This window comes from Megalobrama amblycephala, linkage group LG4 (assembly GCF_018812025.1).
Source record: "Megalobrama amblycephala isolate DHTTF-2021 linkage group LG4, ASM1881202v1, whole genome shotgun sequence".
In the NCBI taxonomy this organism is placed as follows: domain Eukaryota; kingdom Metazoa; phylum Chordata; class Actinopteri; order Cypriniformes; family Xenocyprididae; genus Megalobrama; species Megalobrama amblycephala.
This window is the reverse complement of record NC_063047.1, coordinates 44,203,514-44,227,490: the sequence shown is the minus strand read 5'-3', so window position 1 is coordinate 44,227,490 and position 23,977 is coordinate 44,203,514. Positions and strand designations below refer to the sequence as shown.

The following is a 23,977-nucleotide window of genomic DNA, read 5'->3' as shown; positions in this document are numbered from 1 at the left end:
TCCTAATGTCAGGTATTCATCTTTTACTCTGTTTCTGAGCATTTGATGTTTGTATTGATCATCTTTGAGATGCCCCCCCTACTGAGGATTCAGGGAATTTCTTTTATTCCACATTAATTTCACACATGTCTGGTACAAATATGTGGCTTTGTTTCATTAATACAGTATATACTTTTTTCTTTATTTACCCAGAAAGAAGGGAAGTGAAATGTGACAACATGCCCCATAGGTGGGGCACATTGTAACATGACCATTTGACAGCTTAAAATGTTATCTGATCTTTTTTTTCATATAAAATAATAGCATTTTTTTTTTTTAGAAATTCAATTTTAAATGATTTTGTAGTTTGACAATGAACTGTAAAACACAGATATACAGCACTGGTCAAAACAATACACCCAAACAGATGAAGAAACACATTCATAAAAACACAGAGCTGAACTCAACACTCCTCTCCCTCCATCACAGCTCTCACTGAACACCAGATAAATAGACGAGACCATTTTTTCTCTATATATTGTCGATATGTCAACTAGTAAATATGCTGTAATATACTGTAAGTTTCTTCATGCTAGTGTGAGTGGAAGTATTTAAACCATGTGTGTTACAACTAACTAACCCTGTGTTGGGGGGGTGAGGGTTGACTTACTGTCTGTTGTTCTGTCTACCTAAATATATAAAATATAATTTATTAATACATTTAAAATGTTAATAGATTTAAAATATATTAGATTTATATACATTTCTAGTTAATCTGCATAAATAAATTCTGGAAAATTAACAAAAAAGTAATATCATTTTTAATTGGCCTTATATGTTTTAACCTTATCTTTTTCCTCCCAACAGTTGTGGGAATCTTCTGTAAGGTTTTCAGATAAAATCAGTGAACTGAATTATAGACGTCTCACCTCTGACATTTCTTTTTACGCAGATGGTGGAAGCACTAAGTGTGTGTTGAGCCGACTCTCACAGATGAGTATAAACTCATACAGAGATGACTGTAAGGGTCTGGTGTGGTTTCTAGGTGATTAAAAACCACAGAGATTTTTCACATTCACCCTTGGCCAACAAGACGAACACTGAAACACTTGTTGGCGGAGTGTGTGTAATGCTGGGCAAGGCTTAGATTGGTCAACACAGACTTATTTGAGACTTGCATGGAATTTCCTCACTAAACCCCTGCATGCTGCTCCTTCTGACTACTTTCAGTGGAAAAAGCTGCCCATAACTTCTGGTCTATGATCAGCTTTCTCCTAAATAATAGCATATTGGCAAAACATAACTGGCAAGCGATCCAGTGCTTATCTATGATTATGCTTTAATGTTCATTAATGTGTAGTCAGCTTATGGATTATTATGGAGCTTTGTGAGATGGCGATGAACTGAGATGAGTGAGCCCCTGCCCATTTAATCACTATAGTAAAGTGCCCTTTCAGTTATATTGTGTGATTTTAATCAAGGAGGACGTCCTCTCAGAAATGTGATTTTAACTGAGGGGAACCCTCCAAACCGCTGGATGAAGCCATGTAACACTTCATGTAACACACTCCAGCACACCTTAAATATGATGTACAGAATTTATAAATCCATTAATCTGTCTGAGAGGGACAATGTCAATATTTGCTGCAATATTGTATGTTTTCCATCAATATCAAGCTGACTAAGCAAGTATTTGACTTGTAAACTGGGCACTCATTTTCTATATGCTATATTTATGGCATATAAAGGTTATATTAGGTCAAGCTGCTTCCTCAAGTGTCACAAATTAAGCCAAAATCACCAAAATACTTTGTTCTGCTTCTGCATCTTTTACAGCTGACCACAGGCTGGCCATTAAGATGAAAATGTTGCACATCCACCAACAATCATTTTGGAGCTTGCTGATTCATATGACATTGCACAATCAGCGAAACTACATTTTGTAAATTGAGAAGTAAACAATGGCATGAATATAAAACATATATAAAGACATATTTGATATAACCCAATTATATGAAATCTCATAAGCAATCTTTTAGTATAACGTATTTTTAACATGCCACTATACAGCTCAAATTGTGTAATAAATTCATCTTTGAACTTTGCATTAAGATTTTCAGATATTGCTTTGTTATTGTAGTTCTGGTCATCTGTTTAATGATTATAAATGTTTCTTTATCTTTGTATCTTCATGTTAAAGCTGGTTTGAAGCATTGCTGTGAAGTGGGCCTGTTGAAAGCTGCTTCTTAAGTTGCTAATGCAATACTACAATAATTGTAATGATGAAAAACGCTTCTTTTTAGTAATGTAATGGTAATGTAAGCAATGACCTGTTCCATGACTCACTATTACACCATCTGAATTTCTGATAGTTCCTCACATCATGCTTTAGAGTGAAGTCTAGCAGGGTAAGCCCATCACATGATGCAAAACTGGTGTTTTTTCCTCTTCGGCATGTCTGTGGTAAAAAGCCGCATATATGAGCCTAACAGATAGGCAGATTACTGAAAGTTAGTAGATGTAGTGGAGGGTCTTTGCATAAAAATACAAAGTAACTTAAATCACTCATTTACACTTCCATAGAGTAATATATAGAGTCCTGAGTTAAATTTGATATATTGTTCTCAATATAGAGAATTTCTGATGATTTTTAGTCTGATCTTAACATTCATGTAAATTTATGACTTTAAAATGTTTTTTTTTTCTTCAAAATCTGAAGGTTTCTAGGACATGCATCTCCTTACATATCAAACAACCGTATTATTGAACCTTTACTTTCAGTTCTCTATATATTTGACATTAGTTATAAGTTTTACATAAGTTAAATTTGACGTGAAGTCCCAAACTGCATGGCAAAGAGAGTTTCTAAGTTTCTGTTGAGCAATAGGCAGTTTCGGTGGTCAATGCTGTCTGAGCCAATTCAGCTCAAATCACCACAATTCAGCTCATTTCATGGCCTTGCAATATTGGGAAGTGATGAAGTGTGTTAATTAAAGTAATTCCATTTACATTCACATGATTTTATTGATTGTAAGATTGTGTTGATGTACTAATTCCATACTTCCTAATTAATCAGCTATCATGCACCATGAAAACATGAATCATTTTTTTTTACAAATATTTATTTTAGACAAAAATTTTTCAAATTTTCTGTTTTTGGACAAATCTGCAAAAAAAAACTCTTTCGCAGGGGTTCACTACCAAACCCTTGCCCCACTAAATCCGAGCACAGCGTCTTGTTTTTAGGGGAAATCCTTTTCTCAAACAGTAAGGGCTCACCTCATCATCCTGCAGCAGTTTCAGTTTCATAACTTTTTTAGTTTAACTGTTTCAAAAGCTGATGTTCTTGTGGGCGTTCTGCAGTGATGCATGTGAGAGCGATTGTTATGAGGCATGTCGGGCAGCAGGGGCGGATCTACCGGGGTGGCACGGGGTGGCAACTGCCACCCTAAGAAAAAACTTTGCCACCCCATCTGCCACCCCAAAAATGATCAGAGAATAAAATATAAATGTTAGCAGTGTTTCAAGTACTACTACTTTTCAGCAGCGGTGCTTCAATGTGATGACATAAAAAAGAGCTTATTGCAAAATAATGGCAAAAAAACACGTCTTTCAATAAGCTGCATGACGGTTGCACGCGCACGCAGCACGCCCAATGTAGTCAGCTTCATTAACAAATGACTCTTATGGACCGGTTCTTTGGGAGTCAAAAACACAGCGCAGCCAAGTTCACTTACGAATTGTTTTCCATTTGTTCGTGAATCGGAAAATTACTGCTTCTCGGCTAACTCAGAAGTCCTTGAATTTTCGTAATTATTTTGCGAGCTGATTCACCGACCTCCCGCTCCACTTTCATCATGGATAAATGTCTTTTTGCCATCCGACGAAACGGTAACATGAAATCAATAAGAAGATCCCGGTCACAGAACTAGTTAGGTAAGAATCTAAATGTATTTTAACTTTTCTCGATTGCTAACACATTATAAGTGATTCAGTTGGCCCAGTTTCCCAAACCATTTGCTCAGTTCTCAAAACTAGACACATTTTTCAAAACGTTTAACAATGACTACATTAGGTAGCAAAACTGATGACACACCAGTTATAATCTGAGAGAGAGCTGAATGAATAATTTACAGGGGTTTTAAATTTACACAGTACCAGTACTTTAGATGAGGGAAATTTCACTATGTACAGTAAACTGTATCACGTTGTACACCCTCAAACTTGTGATTGTCAACTTTCTCTGTAGCCATTTGTTATACTGTATTTTGCAGAACTGAGAAATGACTGTCTTGTGTCAGAAGACCAATACACTGCTATAGTACCTTATATACTGTAATAAAATTTGGCCAAATGTGCAGAGGATGCTGAATTTAGTTTTACTGTAATTGACAGGATACTGTATTGTGGTGCATACCAAGTTCATACATATCTACTGCCAGATCACTTTACAATAGTAAAATGAAAAAAATCACTGTCATCGCCAAAGTGTTGCTAGTTGGTTGCTAGGAGATTCTGGGTGGTTGCTAGGCTCTTGCTGCAATTGCTGGGGTGTTGCTAGAGTATGTAGTTGATAGGCTGTTCTGGGTGAACACACACAGACATTCCCACCTCTGTTAATAACAGAAACTCAAATATTGTTTGCAAAAAACAAGTTTTTGTTGTTCTTTAACTTGCACTAAAACATGTGATTTATGCCATCGAAGTAACCTGTGTAATATTAATAAAACTGCTCATCTCCTTTAGTGATACAAGGTCAGACTCATTTTAAATCTGTTGATGTTTTTCATATAGTGCCTTTACTTGGTGCCATGATGGATATTGAAATCTTGTTATTTATTTTGGTAATGCAATGTTTGTGAACACAACTGTGTATGTCAAGCCATAAATCTCCAAAAATTATGCATGGGCGCTTGTTTTGGTGTTGCCACCCCTCATAGACCTCATGCCACCCTATAAATAATTTTCTAGATCCGCCCCTGTCGGGCAGTATGCAGGATGTAGCTGTTATGGCTCGTGGCTTTGCGGTATGGCGGGCCGGAAGGTCCAAAAATATGGCTACCGACTTGTCGCGGGAATTCACTATACAATTGCCAGTAGCCACTGAGTTTACCACTGATAGGCCGGCGGTGCATCTGTATACACACTCTCCTCACGCAGCTGACCACTGACTCTCCTCAGCCGGCGAATCACTTTCCTCGCGCAGCGGACGAATCACTTTCCTCGCGCAGCGGACGAATCACTTTCCTCACGCAGCGGACGACTCACTTTCCGCAGCCGGCGACTCACTTTCCTCACGCAGCGGACGAATCACTTTCCTCACGCAGCTGACCACTGACTCTCCTCAGCCGGCGAATCACTTTCCTCGCGCAGCTGACCACTGACTCTCCTCAGCCGGCGAATCACTTTCCTCGCGCAGCGGACGAATCACTTTCCTCGCGCAGCGGACGAATCACTTTCCTCACGCAGCGGACGAATCACTTTCCTCACGCAGCCGGCGACTCACTTTCCTCACGCAGCGGACGAATCACTTTCCTCACGCAGCCGGCGACTCACTTTCCTCACGCAGCGGACGAATCACTTTCCTCACGCAGCCGGCGACTCACTTTCCTCACGCAGCGGACGAATCACTTTCCTCACGCAGCCGGCGACTCACTTTCCTCACGCAGCCGGCGACTCACTTTCCTCACGCAGCATTAACTCTCCTCACGTTTCTTTTCAAATACTGTGATGGTGCAATAACTAACTACATCTAGTAAAATTGATCATTTTTGTGTTGTAAATGTCATTTATTCTGAAGCAATATTCCCATCAGTGTTCTGTAAACTGTTACTGTTAAGATGTAAACTGTTAATCATCAGATTTGTATGCCCCCTTAAAGGGATAGGTCAATCAAAAATAAAAATTCTGTCATCATTGACTTACCTTCTAGTTGTTCCGAACCTGTACGAGTTTCTTTCTTCTGTTGAACTAAAAATATATTTTGAATGTCAGTAAACAAACAGCTGACTGTAGCGAGTGACTTTCATAGTAGGAAAAAAAAAAATATGGAAGTCACTGGCTACCATCAACTGGTTACTGACATTCTTCAAAATATCATCCTTTTTCTTTCTTCTGTTGAACTAAAAATATATTTTGAATGTCAGTAAACAAACAGCTGACTGTAGCGAGTGACTTTCATAGTAGGAAAAAATAAATATGGAAGTCACTGGCTACCATCAACTGGTTACTGACATTCTTCAAAATATCATCCTTTTTCTTTCTTCTGTTGAACTAAACTCATATAGGTTTGGAACAAACTGTGTAAGTCAATGATGACAGAATTATCATTATCATTATTATCATCAATTATCACAGGTTTAACGATCCCTTGAAATTGATTGTCATGGCTTTTTTTTTTTTTTTACCTTTATAAAAAGGTACTTTTCCCCTAAGCTTGGCTATCAATCTCATGTTAATTAGAATAACTCACTGTAGGGTATGCTTGCAAAACAAGCATGAAAAACACTGTTTAACAACTTTACAATAAAGATCTATAAAGCTTTTGTGGATTTTACAAATTATCTTTAATATACAATATTCTGAAAAAGTGACATTTCCCTTTTTGCAAAGTTCAAATGTTGATAAAATATATAACTTTAACTAAAGATACATTTTTGATTTGCAGCTGTCATGCTTAAACACTGGTTCTGCAGATTTTTGACATTTCAAAATTGCATTGTTTTTGTAACCATCACATTAGACTCAGTGAAACAGTCACTGTTTAGGGGCCCAAGCAGTATAGCTGTTGGTGCCTTGTTTAAAATGTTACTTGTAGTGAATGGTCTTTTGAATGGTGTTATCAAATAAGGAATCTGTTGTAAGCTGATTAAAAAAAACAACAACAACAACAACAAAAAACATGAAAGTAACGTATACCATAAACTAATGTAATGGTTACAAAAACAATGCAATTTTGAAATGTCAAAAATCTGCAGAACCAGTGTTTAAGCATGACAGCTGCAAATCAAAAATTTATCTTTAGTTAAAGTCAACATCTGAACTTTGCAAAAAGGGAAATGTCACTTTTTCAGAATATTGTATATATTGTATAAAGATAATTTGTAAAATCCACAAAAGCTTTATAGATCTTTATTGTAAAGTTGTTAAACAGTGTTTTTCATGCTTGTTTTGCACATTCATATTCAATTTTATACATGCATCTAAATGCCACTTCTGATGCAGATTCTGTTTCCTCTGCCGTGGAAAAAATAATAAAAGCCCTAGAGTGAGTTATTCTAATTAACATGAGATTGATAGGTAAAAAAAAAAAAAAAAAAAAAAAAAATAAATAAATAAATAAATGCCATGACAATCAATTTCAAGGGACAGTTAAACCTAAATGATAATTCTGTCATCATTGACTTACACTCTAGTTTGTTCCAAACCTATATGAGTTTAGTTCAACAGAAGAAAGAAAAAGGATGATATTTTGAAGAATGTCAGTAACCAGTTGATGGTAGCCAGTGACTTCCATATTTTTTTTTTTCCTACTATGAAAGTCACTCGCTACAGTCAGCTGTTTGTTTACTGACATTCAAAATATATTTTTAGTTCAACAGAAGAAAGAAACTCATACAGGTTCGGAACAACTAGAAGGTAAGTCAATGATGACAGAATTTTTATTTTTGATTGACCTATCCCTTTAAGGGGGCATACAAATCTGATGATTAACAGTTTACATCTTAACAGTAACAGTTTACAGAACACTGATGGGAATATTGCTTCAGAATAAATGACATTTACAACACAAAAATGATCAATTTTACTAGATGTAGTTAGTTATTGCACCATCACAGTATTTGAAAAGAAACGTGAGGAGAGTTAATGCTGCGTGAGGAAAGTGAGTCGCCGGCTGCGTGAGGAAAGTGATTCGTCCGCTGCGTGAGGAAAGTGATTCGTCCGCTGCGCGAGGAAAGTGAGTCGCCGGCTGCGTGAGGAAAGTGAGTCGCCGGCTGCGTGAGGAAAGTGATTCGCCGGCTGCGTGAGGAAAGTGAGTCGCCGGCTGCGTGAGGAAAGTGATTCGTCCGCTGCGCGAGGAAAGTGAGTCGCCGGCTGCGTGAGGAAAGTGATTCGTCCGCTGCGCGAGGAAAGTGAGTCGCCGGCTGCGTGAGGAAAGTGAGTCGCCGGCTGCGTGAGGAAAGTGAGTCGCCGGCTGCGTGAGGAAAGTGATTCGCCGGCTGCGTGAGGAAAGTGAGTCGCCGGCTGCGTGAGGAAAGTGATTCGTCCGCTGCGCGAGGAAAGTGAGTCGCCGGCTGCGTGAGGAAAGTGATTCGTCCGCTGCGTGAGGAAAGTGATTCGTCCGCTGCGTGAGGAAAGTGATTCGCCGGCTGCGTGAGGAAAGTGATTCGCCGGCTGCGTGAGGAAAGTGATTCGCCGGCTGAGGAGAGTCAGTGGTCAGCTGCGTGAGGAAAGTGATTCGCCGGCTGAGGAGAGTCAGTGGTCAGCTGCGTGAGGAAAGTGAGTCGTTCGCTGCGTGAGGAGAGTGTGTATACAGATGCACCGCCGGCCTATCAGTGGTAAACTCAGTGGCTACTGGCAATTGTATAGTGAATTCCCGCGACAAGTCGGTAGCCATATTTTTGGACCTTCCGGCCCGCCATATTGCGGGCGCTGCTACCCCACATGACTGAGCCTTGGTTCCAAAACAAAACAGTATGCATCTGCTTTAGTGTACCTATGGATGATTTACTGCATCAAAGCTCCTTCCTTCCTGTCGCTGGAACACGGTGTGCATGACTTGTTTTCAAGGGCCAACAACATCATGAAATCTAAAATCTTGGTACAAAATGCTAAATGGTGTTACGTGCAAATAATAAATTGCAACTAGTATACAAAAGGCCAAGCTATAAAAAAAAGGACGCTGGCGCCCTCCGTTGGATATTTATTATATTGCACTTTAAGGTATGATCTCTGAATCAACTGACTATTATTTCTGGAATTTCATTGGTTTAAATCAGCAGAACTGAATGTCAATCAAAGACTTTTCATGTCCAGATGTTTTGTATTGATCATTGTGCTGATCTGGTCCAGTTTCTCGCTGATTTTTGTTCTGTGTGTGTACATCTTAAAGGTCCCCTATATAAGCGGAATAATTGATTCCTGGACATTAAATTATTAGAAAATAATGCATACACGGACGCTTTGCATCGTGGCCGTCGTCAATTATTCCTTACATAATCAATGAAATGAGCAACAGGTGTAAAAATACCAAGAAAACAAACTGAAAATGAGGTCACAGAACTAAAAAAAGAAAAAGTGATAAACCCACCCAAATCCAAAACAAACACAGATCACCCATGACAGGTGACACAATATTCCATTGTTCCATGTGGTATTATTATTATTTTGTTTTTTATTATTTCATTTCATTTGAAATTGTTAAGAAGCAAGAAATATTTCCAGGTTTACAGCTGGTGTTCGACACATTAATAATATTTTACTTGATCCACAGAACATTAAACTAAACAAAGACTGTCATGGTGATGAAAAAAGTCTGTCTTAAATCAGATTATGCATTAATAGTATGAAACAGCATTTATTTAATAGCTTTTACTTTATAGCTGGTCTTTTGTCTTGATGGGTCATCAAAGAGTTTGTGATTCTCAATACTCATATACAGTTTATGTTTTTCTCTTCAAACAGATACTTTAGTTCAGATGAGTTTAGTTTATTCCAGTATTCTGAAGTGTTTAATTAGGCACTTGTTTGTGACATTTAGCTGTAATTTCTGCAGAGATTGTGCTGATGGAGAATTCAAACACGTTTCTTCCGATGATGGTGTTTCCAGTGGCTCTTATTCCAGATCCTGTTTTCCCAGCAGAAGCAGCCTGATCTGATCTTTCCTCTCAGGAACCTGATGAATCTGGATCTTCAGCTGGAGATTCTTCTGAAACTACATTAGAAATATCAAATAAATCTATGATTCTTCATTGAAAATTAGTGTGACATGCTTGTGACTTTACCTGGACTGTGCTGGAATCACCTGCCTAACTCAACCCGAGCTGCAGCCATTTTCACGAAACTGAAGACACATCTTTTTCATTAACACTTGACTCATTAATACTATAATACTTATATATATATATATATATATATATATATATATATATATATATATATAAAAAAACTTGCTACATACTGTGCTGGGCAAACCGGGACTGGTCACAGCACTTGTTGCCCTACACTTGGTTTGATTTCTTCTATTGCTCTCCTCATTTGTAAGTCACTTTGGATAAAAGCGTCTGCTAAATGGTTAAATGTAAATGTATCTGCCATAAGTTTGTATTATTAAAGTCATTTACAACAAAAAAACAACTTACAATTGACAGTATTGACTTTGCTGTTGCTCCTCTTCATTCGTTCCATGATAAATTTCCCTCCGTTCTTCATCATTATTCCTTCAATCTTCTGCAGTAGTCCTTGTATCTGACCATCTGATTTACTCTTGATATTGAAACAGTAAAATCTTCCTCCACATTCAGTCAACAGTCGCTGGAGATCAGCACGATCTTTCTGTTTTAGATGTTCATCAGTGGTCTGTTCCAGATCCTCCAGTTCGTCTCCATATGTGAACAGAATCATGATGTACTTCTGAACTTCAGGACCTAATAAACACTTAATGAAATCCAGGATCTCTTCCTCATTTCCCACAGGTTCCTCTAGAGGAACAGTGAGCAGAACTGAACTGAGACCTGCTGAACATCCAGAGACCAGCTGCTCTTTCAGCATCTCCAGCTTCTCTTTATTCAGATCTGGATCCAGTAGATCTGGAGAAATAATCACACACACCTGCTTCTCTCCGATCTGTGTTTTACCATCACACACTTCAGACTCATACTCTTTAAACCTTGTTTCTCCCAATATAGTGTTTCCTGGTGAGCTTTTCCCAGAAGCCTTTCTGCCTATCAGAAGAATCTGGATCACTGGATCATCTGGACTGGAGCTGATCTCTGACATTTCTGAAATAAAAATATGAAATAAGATCATTGCAGGTCAATAGTAAGAAGAGAACAAATGCCTATGTGTCACAAACAAACATTAATATTGTTTTGTTAAGTGTGTAAATGAGTCTTAAAGGAGGTGTGCGTGAACTTTATTTCCACTGGAATGAACATTACTGTAATCCTTCAAAAAACTCTCAATCTATATGAAGTTACTTTGTGTCTTCATGGGGAAAAATCCCGGTTAAATTTGAGACTACTACACCATTAGTGTGGCATAACATGTCTGATAACACTACAGCCAAAGTGCTTCTGAAATAAATGGAGTCCAACTTTACTAACTCTGTGTCACTGGGAACCAAAACTGATGGTTGGCTGTAGTTTTCAAAGATATATTGGTCAGTATTAGACCCTTGACTTGGGATTGGCAGAGGATTTGAGTAATAAAGGGAAGAGATCCCTATTTAAAACATAACTGACTGAAATACAAATGTGACTGGATCTATCAATAAATCTATGACTGGGTTTGGTACCTGCTTTTTAGCCAAAACAACGAATGATGCAATCAGAAGCAGTATTGCATCATACAGACTATTGCTGGACAGTGATAAGAGATGCTCAGTTTAATGAACACAATAAACAAGCCAAGAAGCACAGAAGAAACACTTAAGGCTGATTTTTACAAGTTTTACTTTCACTTTCTTAGCTCTGCCCCATTGGTTCTGATCCCTGTCAAACATATTTGGAGGCGATGACGTCATCAATGGGAGAGGGGAGTTGGCGTCACTCCAGTGCGACTCGTGGCTAATCTCTACTGATGCTCACTCGTTCAGGGAAAGATAACTGTCAGCCTTCACGTGCTCTTGGAATCGTAAATGGGCTTATAGTTTCCTAGTTTTAAAGGTCCCGTTCCTCGTGATCCCATGTTTCAAACTTTAGTTAGTGTGTAATGTTGTTGTTAGAGTATAAATAAAATCTGTAAAATTTTAAAGCTCAAAGTTCAATGCCAAGCGAGATATTTTATTTAACAGAAGTCGCCTACATCGAACGGCCAGTTTGGACTACATCCCTCTACTTCCTTCTTTAATGACGTCACTAAAACAGTTTTTTGACTAAAGCTGCGTTCACGTCACCTCGTATTTACCGGTATCTTGAAATGACAACACGTGACGTTATATTCGGAGCTGTTCACGTTCTTTGACTGGGAATTAAGCGTTTCCATGGCACCACTATCAACGCCTAAATGAATCTACAGCGGTCAGGTGGTACAGCGGCCACGTGGTACATGTGGGAGCTTTCAGAAAACTCCCAGCTTACCAGCTGTAATTACGAGCTCTACGAGGACGTGAACACTTTTTACAAGCTAGAATCTCGTAACTACAGGAATTACGAGGCCGCGTGAACGCACCTTAACCTCCGCCCACAGGAATACACAAGAGTTGCGTTTGTAGAGTGTGTTTGTCGCCATGTCGTCGAAACGCTGTTATTTTCATCCCGCAGTCCAATCACCGGGTCTGATTCCGGCTCAAATTGATAGGGTAAAATTAAAGACATGTTTACAATAACACTGAGCGCATGCATCTCCACGTTATGGTAAGAGGCGTGACCTTTCCGGGCAAGATGCGCTCAAGCTGTTGAATCACAACACAGGAACCGCTGGCACAATCAGAACTCGTTACGTATTTCTGAAGGAGGGACTTCATAGAACAAGGAAGTCATCAGCCCGTTTTTATGACAGTGGAAACAGCGGTATACAGATAAGTAAATTATGTGAAAAATACTGTGCTTTTTTACACGCGAAACATGAACATGTTATATTGCACACTATAAACACAATCAAAGCTTCAAAAAAACACGAAAAACGGGACCTTTAAAAAATCAGACATGAACATCCTCTCAGGTCAAAATGTGAATGTGATGAGCTCGTATCACGACTTCAGATGTGGGAAGTACGAAATTTCCGATACCATCTTTTGGTGTATGAGTTTCCCACTGTATCATTGTAAATAAACACTTGCTGCTTTTGCCTTTAGGCTTTGGTTTCATTTGCTTGCACTGGCATCGGACCGAAGTCAGACCCCGATATTTCATGTTATTCTCCGCCATATCCCTTAATAACGCCAGGGGACGTACCAATAGTAAGGACGGTAACTATGTACCGTGAATGTGATAAATGTGTTTTTCCTTCAGCCTGACCGGTTTACCTGTGCTTCTGTTGTAAAATGTGTCAATGAGTCTTGATTGTGGGGTTTATAGATGTGGTCAGAAAGGATGCCGTGCCCCACAGTTGAGGAAAATGAAGCATTTTCATTTGCCTTCTTTTTTGTAGTTTACAGATAAACATAAAATTAGTTCTGGATTTATAACTACTTCATTTGAAGTGCAAAAATTAAATGCATTTTATAACAGATTGTTTCCATGTTTTCATTGAAAAAAGCAAAGTTTTGAATATTTGTCCCCATTTTCCTCATTAGAATGAATAACACATTTCCCCTTTTTTTCATTCTAAAAATATTCCTGACTGACAACAAACTTGTCCCGAAAAATCTAAGAAACATGCAGATAACAACTCTATCATATCAGAGAGAAAAATCTATTTAACTACGACAATATTTGTTCAAATACAGAATGACATAATCTACAGTCGCTGTTCATGTGAAGATATTCTTACCTGTAGGAGATGAAGGTCCCTCTGCCATCTTTAGTGAATGAAACTCAGAATCCAGACAGTTTACGTGTTCAATAGAAAGATTCTTAGAAAACAAATACTGTAAACATTAATAAATCAAACTATTGATATGCCACATGGTTCTGGAAAACCCCGAGCTGCTGAGTTTACTTTACTTTCACTTTTTGTTCCTCATGTTCCTCATGTCATCAAGCACCTTATTCACTACAGCACTGACCAAACTCACATGATCTCACATCAAACACAGAAACTGATGCTTTCTGATCAAACCAGCTTCACACACTGAATACAGAAATGAGAAACACAAGTCTAAAGCAAGACAACAGCAGACAGAATCAAAGAAACATTGTCATAAGAGATAAGCTTAAAAACGTTATCCATTCTGTCAATAATAATAATCTTCTGCTGATTTATTTTATGGACAAAATACAAATGAAGTCAATGGGAATCAACATACAATGTAAAAAAAGAATGTACAAAAACAAAAAAAAAAAAAAAACAGTAATTTTCTGGCACCAGAAAATGTCTGTAATGATGTCAGAAAAAAAAACAGATAAACTGTAAAAAAACAGTAATATCTTATCCTTTAATTACTGTTTATTACTGTAATTCTACAAAAAATATCATTATAATCATATAAAACCTTTTAATTCTAAACATACATTAATTTTTATGAGTACAGTCATGTACCTCTAAAACACACACTGTTAAAAAACACTGCTGTGGTTGCCAGAAATTTACTGTAAAAAAAATATGGTCTTTTAACTTTTACAAATTTAACTTCAATTTACAATAAAAATCTATTTCATTAACTGATATAATGTTAATTTACAACCAAAAGAAGCACTAACATCTGTCACATGATGAATCAAAGTTAATCACATTTCTAAAGCTGAAAATAATATATACTACAATATACACTGAACAAAATTATAAACACCACACTTTTGTTTTTGCTCCCATTTTTCATGAGCTGAACTCAAAGATCTTTTTCTATGTATACAAATGTTCCTCTCAAATATTGTTCACAGATGGTGTACAGTATTATTCGCACAAACACTAAACACCATCATGACAACACGACAGTAAAAGGTGCAATAAACATTAATTTAACAACATTACACATAACATAAAACTCACTCTTAGAAGAGATCGAACCTTTGGAGTTCAAAATAGGATGAACCTTTTCTAAGATGGTTGGATTGGCACGGTGTTAATGAGACTACAGGTGTGTTTGGCAGCAGGGAGGCAAACAGTTTTTGACCGTGCTTTAACACACAGATGAGTGCTTACCGTGTTCACATGGATTATGGACAAAGTGTTTGTTCTGTCTGCAGGGTATGAACTTTATGCTTGTGTGTCATGAACAGTAAAGAACGAGAGCTCACAGGAAGCTGACTGGAAGCAGTGTTTATTGATGAACAAAATAAAGAGACAGTTTCATTTTAACATCTGCGTGCATGGACTTAATTTGCACGTGTACTTGCTTACTTCTGCCACCAACACCAGCAGTGTACTGATGTGATTCAATCAATCTGCTATTTTATTCTTGATTTGAGCTTTCCATAAATATTTAGCTTATATGTAGGCTTTCAATTCAAAGTATACTTCACTTTTTAGTCACGAAATTTGCGTCACGCGCACTGTATGCTGACCCTCGTGTGCGCGCGACACGAATTACGTCCTCAGGAAAAGTATGAGCGTACTGTATGTGCACAGCCGGATTTTTGTAGGTTGATTTTTGTAGGTTGCACATGCGCATTTACATTTTTAAATTTTTTTTATTGCATTAATTAGTTTATCCACAAAGTGGCAGCCGTGCCCTGGGGGCTTCAATTTACAAGATAATCAAAGAAAAACTGCATAAACAGAACAGACTGGAACACATGCAAGCTACAGCGACAACGGAGGCCTACATAGATGAGAGATCGTGTGAAGAGGTTAGAAAGTACCCTCATTTGTACAACTTTAGCATGAAAGAACACAAATATATTTACATGGATTGTAACTTTCTAGAGAAATTGCTCAAAACTGCGCATGCGTTGAACACCTGTGTATGCGTAGGAGTCAAAGGAAGTAACTGTGTGCGTACGCTAAAAAAACGAAGTATACTTTGTACTTAAGTTTAATGCTGCAGTGATCAAATATTGATTAATGTGCAGCAGGTTGTAACTTTTTACATCACAACAAGCTTTGGTTTTAACTCACGAACAGTTGATGCAAGCGAGTGCTGGTGTGTCGATCACTGAGATCTGTTTAGTTTCTGAATGACACTGTTTCAGTAATGTGAACAGGATTCTGCCGATGATGGGGTTTCCAGTGGAACTTTTCCCAGATCCAGTTTTTCCCAGCAGATCCAGCCTGATCTGGTCTTTCTTCCCAGGAATCACATCAGTCTCATCTGCTGGAAAATCTCCTGAAACTACAACAGAAACATCAAATCACTTTTCAGTGTGACATACAACCGACTCAAACTTGAAAAATCCCTCACATGTTTGTGTTATTAAAGTAATTTATTAGTGACTACTTACAATTGACACGAGGACGGTCTTTGCTGCCATTCCTCTTCATTTGTTCCAGCTCATCTCCATGTGTGAACAGAATCATGATGTACTGCTGAACTTCAGGACCTAATAAACACTTGATGAAATACAGGATCTCTTCCTCATTTCCCACAGGTTCCTCTAGAGGAACGGTGAGCAGAACTGAACTGAGACCTGCTGAACATCCAGAGACCAGCTGCTCTTTCAGCATCTCCAGCTTCTCTTCAGACAGATCTGGATCCAGAAGATCTGGACAGTCAATCACACACACCTGCTTCTCTCCGATCTGAGCTACTTCTTCACAAACTTCATCATCATTTTTTTTCTTATGTTTTTGGGCTTTGAACTTTTTTTTCCCCAAGTATAGTGTTTCCAGATGAGCTTTTCCCAGAAGCGTTTCTGCCCATCAGAAGAATCCAGATCACTGGATCATCTGGATTGGAGCTGATTGCTGACATCTCTGAAATAAAAAATATGGAATAAGACACCTGGTCAAGATGTTATTCTTCTCATTGGAGGTCAAGAGTAAGGAAAGATCAGATATAGTTTGTCTGTTTCACAAACAAGTGTAAATATATCTTGTCTGTAGACTGTGTGAACTTTGACAGAATTTATGGAACAAACATTACTGAAATCCTTAAAAAAAACTCTAAAAGTACGTATGAAGTTACTGTGTTTTTATTGAAATAAGGTTTTGAAAAAAAGTGTGAATCTTTGAGGGGACAAATAAAAAATGATTTGATTTGAGATTCATAAGTTTTCAGTTTGATTCATGTTTTACTGACTGAGAATCTGCTTAGATGATTCAGTGAAAGAGCGGTCCACACGAATCCTAATCAGTTCAAACACACTGGTCAAATTAGGAAAAGAATTCAGGAATGATTGACATCTCTGGTTCGTTCAACAGATATACGGGAAAGCCTCGTTACAGTACAGCCGTACATCTGCAGACGCCGCTGCCTCTACTCTGAGATATTAACCCGAACTGACCTTTACCTCCATTCACATCTTTAAAAGATCTTTTGCATTTACATTATGGTGCCTTTGAATCAAATAATCTCTGTATTAAAGTGCATATTTCAGGTTTAACTTTTTTTTCGAGATGAATATATAACCTTGTACAAAAATACCATATAAAAAGGTACTGCAGGGTTTAAAAATGTTTTGCGAGACATAAGGGCATTAATTTAGTAGATAAAGTGACGGTCTCTGTAAAAAACACTTTTTTTTCAGCGTCGCGTCATTTTACGTCACTACAGGGAGATGTTCGCAGAGCTCAGTGTTGATTCAGTGCAGAATATATTGGTATTTAGCAACAGCGGCCGTGAATCAGTGTGTTTTCGGTAGTTTTTGTATTCTATTTATCATCGTAATGGTAAATTATTGTGTTTGTGGAGGTTGCACAAACTTCAGCCTGTCAGGACATCGAGTACAGAGGTTTACTAACAAGAAAAACTACGCTGCTATCTTCTGTGCCGGGGTTTGTTTTGTGCAGGTGAAGAGACGGGACTTCACTTCTACATCTGCGTCGAAAAACGCGTTCATTTTAGACTGGAGGATTATCATCCTGGCGATTATGATGGAGTTCAACATTGTAATACTTCTGTAAATGATTATATTAAATGAATAAACTTACACACGTTATGCTTCTTCACCGTTTTTACTTGAATCAATTTCAACACTGATGAATACAAATTATGTACACATGCATACAGTCTCACACTCACACAAAACAGTTTTGAATGATGTGCTGGTAATGTAAATACTCCAATTTCATGCATGCCATGTATGTAAACTTATATAAACATTCAAGTTCACACAACTACATAATCACGGCGTCATACATCCTCACACAATCAGTGAATGGGCACGGAATAAACTCATAACACAGAATTAATGAATAAAGGATAACATGAAACACATATATGTTTGGCCGCCGGCGGGAGACATGATCACGGATCCGTCAGAGATGCAGCTCGATGAAGACTTACGGTGCACATTTTAAGTTTTGTGTTTGATTATTACATTTGCTAACTACCAAATCAGTCGTGACGAGAAACGGCTATATCAAGTAACGTTAGTGTGGACGGATATTAACGCGTGTGACATACGCTTGATCAAAGTTTATTCGTTTCGGTTATTAGTAATCAGTTACTCCTAGATGACCAATAGCTTTGCTATTGCCTGATTCATGATAATAATCTGTACAATATTGTGATCTGAGCACGTCGTTAACGTTATAAGCTAACATCGGTCGCTGCCCTGTTCTCCACTGGTTCTCCTCACACAACAGCTCAATTTGTCTCTTTTGACCGATATTCTGTCTAATTCTGGCCTGTCCCTGCTCTCTTGACCACATAGCAGGCTAATTGTATGGCTGTGATTAGTTATACGAGTATAAATAAGCATTTACAATTTCCTCAGCATCCGAACTGTCATTGCGATCCATTGTTTTCCTATAGTTTATATTGATCGCGCTCCCTTCAGTGACGTCACGTCCGATTTGGCATTTTTCAGATGCGGAAGTAAAATTCTCTCACAAAAAACGACTCCAGAAGCCTATGTAGCGTATTTATGCGTGTTTTTTCAAGAAAATCTATTTCATACATTATTTTTCTACACATTGAATCACTAAAGCTCTAACCTGCAATATGCCCTTTAAAGGTGCTCTAAGCGATCCTGGGGGGGGGAGTAACTTCCTGTTGACGTTCGAAGCGTTGTCAAACAAAACAGAGGCTAGCTAGACCCTCCCTCTTCCTCCTCCTCCTCCTGAAACAGTCATGAACGTGCATTTAAAATCATTCTTATCAGTTATTGGCTGGAGCATGTTTATTATGTTTCATGGTTTTTGTTGCCGTTTTTGGAGCTTGTGGCGACTACCGAGACCACGGTTTTTTACAGTGTGTTCGGGGGACAGGCAGCTAGCGGATAGTGAGGAGATGTTTACTGTATGCGACAAAAAATGTTTAGAGCACCTTTAAGTAATGCTGTGGATGGCATAACATTTGCGATGGACAGTTACACGACTTTCATGGGGAATAAAGCGCCAGTTGTGAAATGTCAAAAATCACCTACGTGAATTCTGTCTGGTATCAATAACACAAGCAGAGTGAGCCAACATATTCTTATTTGAATATGTTGGCTCACGTCTGTCTGTTTGCATTTGATTATGTCGAGAACCGTTCATATAATTGTCACGTGGCGGGTGTGTTGCTGCGGACCCAAGGGAGTGTAATGTCGCAATTGGTCCAATATGGACATGCGAAACGTTCAGAATAAATAAGCTTTTAATAAACTACAGATAAGCTAAATAAACTAACGATTGCTGAAAGCGGCACGGCTCATGCGGGTGTAACAGGTATACAAAGTATACAGCTAAATATTGTTATAATTCACACAAAATTGTTCTATTGTACATATTATGATACCTGATCTAAAGGTGCGCTGCTCCTTTAAATGTTGCGTGGTCACAGTATGACCTAATTTCCTGTCCTGTCTCCTCCTCTTCCCTTTTGAACTGTGATTCGATGGAAGAGGTAGGTTTCTTTTGTCATCCTGTTAATTTTATTTAATCCTTATGTTAATTATATCTTTTATATTTGTATTTCCACCCAAACTTATGTGTAAAGTACTGTTTTATTCATCCTTGGGATTATTTTTGTTATTTTACATTCTTTGAGGTATATTTCTGTCTTTTATGTGAAACAAGCACATGGTAATGGAGGCGCACCATATTTGTTTTATAGAGTGTTATAAGGGCCACTCGAACTGAGGCTGCTTATTTTTTTCTCTATTGATTCAGGTATGTTTTCTATATATTTTTCTTATGTTCATGTTTTCTTCCGCCCTTTTGAACTGTGATTCGATGGAAGAGAGTGTTATAAGGGCCACTCGAACTGAGGCTGCTTATTTTTTTCTCTATTGATTCAGTAAAAAGATCCAGTGAATCGGCTGCCTGCTGTCCCGTGTCTGATTTCTACATCCACACAACGTAACACAACGCAGACCAAGTTTTAATACCCGGTGTCGCTAGCCGCACATCACGCTGGGCACAAGCGAGCCGCACGGGTTACACGGGCAGGGCTTATATGCTCCGAGAACGGACACTGCACTGTATTGCACTATATACTGTAGTGATTGTCACAGACACTTGTCAAATCTATTTTTCTTTAAAACTAAGTTAACATTCAAATCTTATCAGTTAACAGTTAATGGTCGGTTAATGAGCGTCGGATGTCGGTCATGAAAATGAACATCCCTACTTTGGAAAGACATGAGGGTGAGTAAATAATGACAGAATTTTCATTTTTGGGTGAACTAAACCTTTAAAGATCTAACAGAGCTCAGATTTTTATAAAATCTTCATTTGTGTTCTGCTGAAGTCAGACAAACACACAACCTTTACGTTTTCAAGGACTAGAAATAATTTATAATTTCTTGATATTTTAAGTTTTCCATGACCAAGGCAATCCTGGATGTAGAATACAGAATACTTGAATCAAGTGTTACCTATGATTTTCAGTTATCTGCAGTAAGAATCTTGATCATCTTCCTCCTGGTGCTGTCAGTCAAGCTTCTGGTTTTTTGGTACTCTCTGATGATTGCATCCCCACCAGGTTTAGCCTGCAGAATTGTTTGGACCAGCTGCAAACAGTTACATAGTACAATCAACGACAACCTCTCAAGAACCATTCTGTTAACATGATTGTGTAGTCACAAAGCTCAGTACATGTGTAAACTCACACAAGACGTATTGAGATCCAATTGTTCTGACTCCATTTGGATGTCGACTTTGCCAGATTCTTTTATTAACTTTTTGTGGTTTAGTATAATTTATTAAAGAGTTAGCAATGTTTCCAAAAAGTTTTGAAATATACTTATGGTGGTAGCCAGGTGGAAAATGACTGTGACATATATATATATATATATATATATATATATATATATATATATATATATAAAATGCAACTCACAATTCTAGCTTCATCTTCGGCTCTCTGCTGCTTTCTTGAAGGGGTTCCGCCACTCAGAATAACTGTCATCAGATTCATAGTTTGCAGTCTCAGAGGAGCTTCCTTCACTGGACACTGCAGGGGTATTTGCTAATTCTATTGAAAAAAAGGTTTCAAAAATTAAGTTGAGACATTATTCAATAACGAAATATAAATTAAGTAAAGCACTACAACTTAAATTTGGACTTTCAATATGGTAAAACAATTTTGATTATGCTCAATTTTGAATAAGCTGAAAACTAAATAAACTAAATAAAATAATATAGCACTGATGTCAACTTGTAGGATAATTAATATAAACTTTTTAAGGATTTTAAATTACTGTTAGAGTTAATGACCTTGGCAACATTCATGTGGAGGACTGAAACACTCATTTATTTAGTATTTAATTTAATCTGATTTATTGTCACGTCGCCGGAAATAGAGTCAAGTGTCCCAATGTGTAGTGAGCCAGCGTCCGTTACTGTCCTTACCAGTGCCCGAATTCGTGTACACGAGCTCGGGTCGGGAGCTAGGGAGCTGATTGAGACGCACCCTGTATTTCTACATTTAATAACATGTTGTATGATAGCAAAGAACGATTTCACCTCGAATGCCAGTGCGCACTAAAATAACGGCTGGAATTGGAAAACTTTTGGGAATTACAGTTTAAGATTTAAAACACTTTTACAATGTTCGCATGAACGTAGTTCTCATGTAAGAAAACTTGACAGCAGCGCGACTGTGTCTGACGCATATATGACGACACGAGACAGATATGATTTTCAGTATAAAAACGAAACTTACACAAACAAAATTCATGTCGTTTACAGCATTAACGTTTCACGACAGAAAATGAAGTAACGTTAGGCCTATACCCGGGGCCTATAGGCCTATTTAATGTTTGTAAACATTCGGGATGCGCGCGCATCATGGTTGCAGAAAACCCGGGAGTGATAACCAGTACGACGAGAGTTACGACGAAGCGGTTCAAAGTAGGTAAGATTTAGAAACATTATAGAATATTTTGATTTGTTATTTTTTTTTAAATGTTGTCGGCATATCACAGCAGCTTCACCCAGCGATAAGCACTGTTATTTAAAAAAATTAACATTACCGAGTGGGATACAGCTTACGGATCCGTTTGCCATAGCACCTTGTCAGTGGTTAAATGACGAAACGAAATGGCCAAGCATCCAGTGGCCAGAGATATATATTTACCTGATTGACACCTCAAGTGTATAGCCTATACTCAGGAGAAGCTAAAAGAGTGCCTCTTGACGCGTACAACTTTGTTTTTTGTTTTGTTTTTGTTTAAGTCACGAATTAAAAGAATAAAAAGTTAATTTCGAGTTTATATCTCACAATTCTGACTTTTATTTCTCGCAAATCTGAGTTTATATCTCACATTTCTTACAAAGAAAAACAGAATTGTGAGATATACTCGTTATTCTGTCTTTTCTGAATTGCATTTTATCCCGCAATTCTGACTTTTTTCCCCTCAGAATTGTGAAATAAACTCACAATTGCGAGTAATAAAGTCCGAACTGGGAGTAATAAACACGCAAATGCAAGAAAAAAGTCAGAATTGTGAAATTAAAATTGTATAGACTGTTTAAAAGTTATCTATGTGAAATGTTATAGGTTTAAATATTATTTCAATGCTGTAACTGCTATGTATGTATGCCCTCTGAACTGAATATGTGAATATTATGTAGACTTACTGTTTACATCAAATTCCTGCTTTAATAGTAGACTAATCCTTGCGGGTGTCATCAGTCCAGTCTGTGAAACGTCTCTGTTTAGCTTCAAAGGACGTTTTCAACGATGGTTTTCTTTAAAAATGAAGACTATATTTTTTGCATTCCGATTCCAACATCCAGAGGCACAACAAAACATTTTTCTCTTATTCTGTGGATTTTGCACATTTTCCTCCAATTGCTGCCGCTATTTTTCTGCAACCACTATGCGCGCGCAGCTGCAAGTGACGTCATTGTGACGTCTGCTCCAAAGTGGTCTATANATCCTACCAAGTTTCTGGCTATACACTGGACAAGATTTTCAGCTGCTTCTATTGTCACTATCGGTACCCTCACAATGGCACTGACTCGTCTGTTGTATTTGGTAAGTGCTATTTGTTGGGGTAGTTTCAAGTGATCAGTGCTTCAGGAGACTTCTGGAACTCAACACTATGTTCTCCATGCAATGGTCAATTAAACACAGAGTTCAACACATTAAGATTACTTCAAATGGGAGCATTGATTGGTCCTGTGTTCATAAGTGCTTCTCTTTGGGGTAGTTTTAATGAGGAAGTGAGCTACAGGCAAAACTCAACCTCTTTTCTATGAAATTTCATTTTTCAGTCATTTCCAACGATATAATTGCTAACTTGGAGTAACATTTGGACTCTGTGTTGCATCCTCTGCAGCCATGTTTCATTTCCTTGCCCTCTTGACTGAAAACCAGTTGATATCTACTCTAACTTTAGCATATTTCTTTTCAACCACAGTAGAAAGTGCTATCAAGTTGGGGTAAATATTTGCCGACTGAATCCCCTGTGTGCCCTTTTCATCCTGTGCTTCGTCCATTGCCATCACAACAAAAGCAAATTCAGTGTAAACACTAGAGGGTGCTGTTTTACCTAGAGGCTTGGCCTGCCACTCTCTGCTTTTGTATCTATTGTAGTTCTTTGCTTTTTACCTCTCCCTCCAACTTGTACCTTTCAAGTGCTAACAACATTTGGACACACTTTTGAATGCTATTCAGCAGCCAATTTTCCTCTCCTTGCCATTT

The 23,977-nt window shown here is 38.0% G+C and overlaps 2 protein-coding genes across 2 annotated transcripts; both read right to left on the bottom strand.

Moving 5' to 3' along the window:
* Positions 1-8,635: 8,635 nt before the first annotated feature.
* LOC125267664 (immune-associated nucleotide-binding protein 1-like) lies at positions 8,636-14,091 on the bottom strand. The gene is made up of 3 exons (XM_048189511.1): positions 13,633-14,091; positions 10,341-10,979; positions 8,636-9,913 (listed from the first exon to the last, which is right to left on the bottom strand). The coding sequence occupies exons 1-3, from the start codon at positions 13,658-13,660 to the stop codon at positions 9,867-9,869; spliced, it is 714 nt and encodes a 237-aa protein (XP_048045468.1). The 5' UTR covers positions 13,661-14,091; the 3' UTR covers positions 8,636-9,866.
* Positions 14,092-15,045: 954 nt separating this feature from the next.
* On the bottom strand, positions 15,046-22,592 carry LOC125267660 (GTPase IMAP family member 6-like). The gene is made up of 4 exons (XM_048189507.1): positions 21,167-22,592; positions 20,703-20,837; positions 16,182-16,653; positions 15,046-16,072 (listed from the first exon to the last, which is right to left on the bottom strand). Exons 3-4 carry the CDS (start codon positions 16,402-16,404, stop codon positions 15,855-15,857), a joined length of 441 nt encoding a protein of 146 aa, XP_048045464.1. The 5' UTR covers positions 16,405-16,653; positions 20,703-20,837; positions 21,167-22,592; the 3' UTR covers positions 15,046-15,854.
* Between the last annotated feature and the right edge of the window lie 1,385 nt (positions 22,593-23,977).

Coding starts and splice junctions, on each gene's coding strand:
- LOC125267664 (XM_048189511.1), bottom strand. CDS start 13,660: ATGGCAGAGGGACCTTCATCTCCTACAG. Junction 10,980..13,632: donor GGGACCTTCATCTCCTACAG/GTAAGAATATCT, acceptor TTTTTATTTCAG/AAATGTCAGAGATCAGCTCC. Junction 9,914..10,340: donor CAAAGTCAATACTGTCAATT/GTAAGTTGTTTT, acceptor TTTCTAATGTAG/TTTCAGAAGAATCTCCAGCT.
- LOC125267660 (XM_048189507.1), bottom strand. CDS start 16,404: ATGCTGAAAGAGCAGCTGGTCTCTGGATGTTCAGCAGGTCTCAGTTCA. Junction 16,073..16,181: donor AGACCGTCCTCGTGTCAATT/GTAAGTAGTCAC, acceptor TTTCTGTTGTAG/TTTCAGGAGATTTTCCAGCA.